The 5,991-nt window shown below is 42.5% G+C and overlaps 1 protein-coding gene across 1 annotated transcript; it reads left to right on the plus strand.

The window, feature by feature from the left end:
- The first annotated feature begins 332 nt into the window (after nt 1-332).
- On the plus strand, nt 333-1,004 carry LOC113273051. Its single transcript, XM_026522821.1, has one exon. It carries the CDS (start codon nt 333-335, stop codon nt 1,002-1,004), a length of 672 nt encoding a protein of 223 aa, XP_026378606.1.
- Nucleotides 1,005-5,991: the final 4,987 nt, after the last annotated feature.

Genomic DNA, 5,991 nt, shown 5'->3' on the forward strand with positions numbered 1-5,991 from the left:
GTCATTGATGTTACTTTTAAAGATCACTACAATATTGATAACGGAGAGATGTCCTTCATATGGGAATAAGTTGCCAAGTTCATGAAAGATACACCTAAGGATAGGGTTTGCTCGTTAAGATATCCCTGTGGTGGCGAGTCCATTCTTCATGCAGTTAACCGGCTCTTGGAAGTCAAGGGTGACTCTACTTTTATGTCTATGCTTTTGGTGGACTTCTCTAACACCTTCAACCTGGTAAGCAGGTCTGCTATGATTAGAGAGGTTAGAAAGCATTGTCCTCGATCTCGAGGTGGTTGGAGTTTTGTTATGCGTCTCCTGCTAGGCTATATTATATGGACAAAACTCTCTCCTCTGCTCAGGGAGTTCAACAAGGGGATCCTCTTGGCCCCATGTTATTTGCTTTGACGCTACACCCCCTCATTCATATGATCGCCGAGAGATGCACCTTGGATCTTCAGGCTTGGTATTTGGATGATGGTACCAGTATCGGAGATACTTTGATGGTAGCTAAGGCTTTGGACATTATCCAGCAGGAAGGTGTTCACTTGGGGTTGCATATCAATGTTTCTAAGTCGGAGCTTTTCTGGCCTTCGGCTGATAGTAGAGGGTTAGTTGATGGTGTTTTCCCGCCTAACTTACATCTTCCTACCGATGGTGTTAAGTTATTGGGTGGGCCAGTTAGCCGAGATCCCCAGTTTTGCAGAAACATGGTTGTCAAGAGGGTGCAGAAGACCATTGCATTGATGGATGCGGTGATGAAGATGAAGAACCCACAAGGAGAGTTGCTTTTGCTAAGAAACTTTTCTGGTGTCTCTAGGTTATATTTCGCCATGCGTACTACTAAACCTGAGTTTTTGGATGAGGCACAATTGGTTTTTGATGACCATCTTAGACAGTTTCTTGGGCACTTGGTTACGGGAGACGGGCCAGGTTTTGGTTTACTGCAGCAGAGACTAGTTACGCTTCCCATTAAGGATGGTGGTTTGGGTGTGTATACTATGTAGGACACGAAGCAATATTGTTATGTTGCTTCTTGTTTTCAGACAATATCCCAGCAGGGGACCATTCTGAGGCACTCTGGGGTTTCGGGTCTGAGCTCCAGTTTTGAGAACGCTTTGACACGCTTCAAACAGGTATGTGGTGTTGGTGATTCTTTTTTACGCATTGAGGATACTTCCCCCCACTCTATGAGATCTTTGGCAGTCAAATACTTTGATGCGGTGAAGAAGAACATACATATGCAGTTCAACATGTCGAAGCGTGATTCGGCCATCTGGAAGAGTAATAGAGTCAATCATGCGTAAGACTTCTTGTTGGCGATGCCTATTGACGGGCTTAATCAGACAATTGGTGCTAGGCAGTTTCGTGATGTTCTTCAGTATAGGCTTGGAATTCCCCTCTTTGAAAATGAAGACTTGTGCTCTATTTGTGGTGCTGGGATGGATATCTTTGGGGATCATGCATTGCATTGCAAGAACGGGGTCGGGATCAAATACAGGCATGACCTAATGCGTGACACCTTTGCGGACATTTGTTATCGTGCGAGTCTTCCTGCCAGAAAGGAAGTAGATTTGGGACTCCTTTCGGATGATGGGTCGGCTTTACTCCCAGCGGATATCCTTGTGTATGGTTTGGATAATGGCCATGATATGTGCTTGGATGTCACGGTGGTTTCCCCCTTGACTGGCGCTTGGGAACGTAATTTTGATCTTGGTCGGGCTATGGATAATGCGGTGGTGAAGAAGAGGGCCAAGTATTTGGAGAAATGCAAGGGTCAGAAGCTGGGGTTTGGAGTTCTTTCCTTCACAACCTTAGGTGGGTTGGGGAGTGATACCGAGGAGTTCCTGAATAGGTTGCGAAACTATATGTCTAGTCATGATGAGAATGTCTTTATCGGGGATTTTCTCTTTCATAGGATAGGTGTGGTTCTCAATAAAGGGATTGGAGCACAGCTTGTTGCCAGGCTTCTATCCAATAATTGTAAACTCCTTGTTGTTGATGATGATTAAAAAAAAAAAATTGAGGTGCAAAAAAAAAAAAAAAAAAAACGGGAAGAAGAGGAAGAAGCACTTACCTTGCTGCTGACGGACACTAGGCGCCGGAACTTCTATCGGCTACGACGAGAAGACGTTAGCTGCAACGGACGAAGTTGGAGAAAACGAACATAAAAAAAAAGGTCGACCCCCTTTTATACAAGCTCGTTTGGCGGAGTTCTAATTGAAGAAGGTTTCCTCTTCTGATTGGAACACGAAGGGAGGCAGCTGGGCCCAAAGCACCGACGCCCCACGGCCGCGCCAATGCCGCCCCGCACGCTGCCGATGTTCGACTTTTCCGGTAAGACTCTTCCCTTTTGTATCCATCCTATCTTGTATGTCACCATCCATTGCTTACCTCGCAACAATGTCACCGTTACGTGCTAAGAAGGGGACTTAATGTTGATGGTGGTTTTTAGTTCAGGGTCAAAATTGTAAAACCCTGTATTTAATGCGCTATCATTCTGCAAAGAGGATTGAGCCATTTAAAAATGACGAGTGCCCGAGCCTTTTTACTACATATGTATTGAGCAATTCAACATATTTATGAAGTTTATTCAGAATGGTGTGTGAAGCAATAACCCATCATATTCTGTAAACTTTAACCTATTACATTATTCACTAATGCATTGACCTGCCTAGTGTTTTCCTATGCTATGTTCTCAGCTGAACTCTCAGTATTGGCATGACATGACGATTAATGTTCACTCGCAGTGGAGGAGCGTAAATCTCTCGAATTGTCAGTATTGAGACCCGCATGAAAAACACTCACATGGGCTACATCACCCTCTGACAAAGAGATCAGCATGTTCACACGCTTTTTAATTAAAATTTAGCGTGATCGAACGCGTTCTAATTTCTTAAGGAAAATCTAGACTGTTCGTATCAGTCTTAAGAAACGATTACGACCACCCGATTTAGCCGCGCAATTCAATAGACCTAACCTACTCCTAGCGGAACTAGGAAACCATCACGATAACCACTGGCGGGCCCACTAACGTCCCGGCCGATCGGATTCCATCTAGCACACTTTCAACGCCATCGAATGCTAACCCTAACATGGGTGATCGCGTTGTTGAAAGAGAGAGATCATACGAGTTAAGACCTGCCAAAACGGTCTCAGAAACATCATGACCGTCCAACTTAGCTAGCCTGGTTGGACGGCTCAGATCCTCCTTCAAATGATTAAAGAAATGCTAACGTGTTCACTGTCGACCCAACTCCACCCTCGGTCGATCAACTTTCTCATATCAAGACCAGAGCACATCAAATCACTTGCCCAAAGTAGGGTGAACGCGCTGTTTGAAAACCCTAAAATTGTGTTTGCGGCAACACACTACTGTCGCAAATCGATCACAACCATCCATCTTGCCGGCCTAGTTTAGAGGTTTAGATTCAATTTCAGGCGGCCCCGAAGATGTCAACTGATCACCATCGACCCACCTTTACACATGACCGACCGGCCTGCTCAAACTAGCGCTCGATGCCTTGAATCGCTCGCTGAAAAGAGGGTTGGCTGCACGGCCCCTAAACCCTAAATTACCTTACGGCAATAGGTAACTGCCGCAAATCATCTCGTCCATCCATCTTCGCTAGCTTAGTTGGATGGTGTAGATTTATTTTCAGAAAACCAATAGGGAAGCATTGTGATCAACGGCCACCCCTCCTCCACAGGGAGAGATCGACCAAGTGGTAGCGCGCCCATAGGGTCCTCAAACGATCATCCAAAAGTGGCCGGTCGTGCTACTTTTTTAAGACGCTCAAATCGCGACTGATTCAATCGAGCTCTAAAGCAACGATGCTTCCTGCACATCGATTATTTTTCAGCTGCTTGTTTGAAAGCGATGCTTTATATACATCGATTATAAGCGATGTTATGCGAATATTGATTTCACAAATAACATATTATTTAACCTAAAAGCAATATGTGCTGATTTTAGCGGCGAGTCTCACGACTTGACCGGTTCACTCGAGATATCAAACATGTCACAAAATGGGGTATGCTTACTGGGTATTGGTCTGGCGGTCTACAGCGTGCGGCGTGCAACGCGCCCATTATGAGAAAGTGTCAGGAAAGACAAACGGTTAATAGTAATGAGAGTAGTGGGTGAAAACGTGATGAGTCTTCCCTCATAATGGAAACACGATGATTACCACCTTCCTCACAACTCCACTTCTCCATTACTTAACTTCCTCCACTTCCTATGAGATCAGGGTGCGCTCAATGACTTATATAAATAGGTTTTCAACCTATTTCAAAACACAAGTGTTATCAACACAAGTAGCCAGAAACCATTTTCTGATACAAGTCATAAAACAGCCACACCTTCATAATTCAACATTCTGATCTCGAACACCTTCTTTGCTTCCCTCCCTAAGATCAACCCTTCTCCTTCACCTTGTGACAGAATTGAATCTGGAACGACCATTTCTTGGTTTAGGCCAGAGTCTTACAGATTGATCTCTCGAATCTAAAAGTACTCCCGTGCAGTGCATTTGTTTAGGGTTTGAATTCGTTTCTCATCAACACACCCAAATTTTCCAAAAACAGCAGAATCAATTTTTACCCTCAAACAAAAGAACATCGTGATACACGTGATCTGGGCTATAAGGGAATAGACGCTCCAAGTACTGATAAGATCAATTTTTTTCAAGATAATAACAACTCTTCATGTAAAAAAACCTTACCAGCAGCCGACAGTTTTGGAAACAAGGATTGTACTTCTTCAAATTTAACTCGCATGAGAACAGTCAAGAACAAATCCTTTAACTGCTATTATTGCGGAAATAAAGGACATCTTGAACGTAGATGTCGTTTTCGACTGAGGAATGAGAAACTTCACATCATTCTTGCATGGATGTCTAAAGAAGTAATTAAACCTGTCTCTCATATTTCTGGAATAAAAGGCAGTGTCCGCAATCAAGAGAAATGTTGTGATGAGTCATTTCTAGATTATGATTTTGAGACAAAAAAATGCTTACAATTGTAGAAGGAAGAATGTCAGGTGGACAACTGACTCTTTAAATTACTCTGAGAAGAGAAAAAGGCATAGGAGAAAGAAAGAAAATCCAAATTCCTTATCTCCTTCTAAAGAAGACAGTGAACCCGGGGTGCTACTCCAGATTTCATTTATATCAATAATCGAGTCTCGGAGCTCAAGATCAGCATAAACAGACTCAAACGGAGCATCAAAAAAGCAAGGAAAGCAGCAGGTTCGGGTATTCCTTGTTCCCCTCTGGTTAAATCTCTTTCAACTAATCTTAGTGATTTTTCTGAAAATCTTCAAGATGGAGAAGAAGTCAATATTCTTGATGAGCAAAAATCTCATGAAAATACAACATGACTACTCAATGTAGCATCCTTCCTGTAATATGGAAGGATGCTTATAATTCTCAAGAAGCCTTGTGTCTTGAGAAAGTAGTTGTTGTTGTATTTCATTTTATTTTTTTTATGAAATGATGATCATTAAACTGTTGAGCCTTGCTCCAGTACTTTAGATGATGTAATGTTTTTGATCGTTTTCTCTTGAGAATAATTCCTTGTTTATTTTCAACAATTCTCTTATGTTCCTTTAAACTAAGGATGTCATCCTGTGTTTAGAATGATTCTTGAGTCTTTCAATACTTCTTCTAATTTTAGCTCCATTATTCTTTTGGTCTCGTACCAAGGTAGTAACCATAACTGCATGCATACCTGACCCACACGGAACATATACGAGTATCTGTAGGGTTTCCTATGAAACACTCACATATATATATATCATGCTCTGTTTTGGTACATATACGTTCCGTAATGTCAAAAGGTTCACCTGATTTCTGTGTGCACAATGGATGGATGCAACAAGGAAGAAAATGTTGAGAAGGGAAAGTATATCGAGTTTCACGAGAACCCTGTTTTCATAACCTGCTATCATGTAGTTGATCATGAAAACAAACTACCAGTTCAGATGTCATCGCA

The sequence above is a fragment of the Papaver somniferum genome, chromosome 4 (genome assembly GCF_003573695.1).
Source record: "Papaver somniferum cultivar HN1 chromosome 4, ASM357369v1, whole genome shotgun sequence".
Lineage (NCBI taxonomy): Eukaryota > Viridiplantae > Streptophyta > Magnoliopsida > Ranunculales > Papaveraceae > Papaver > Papaver somniferum.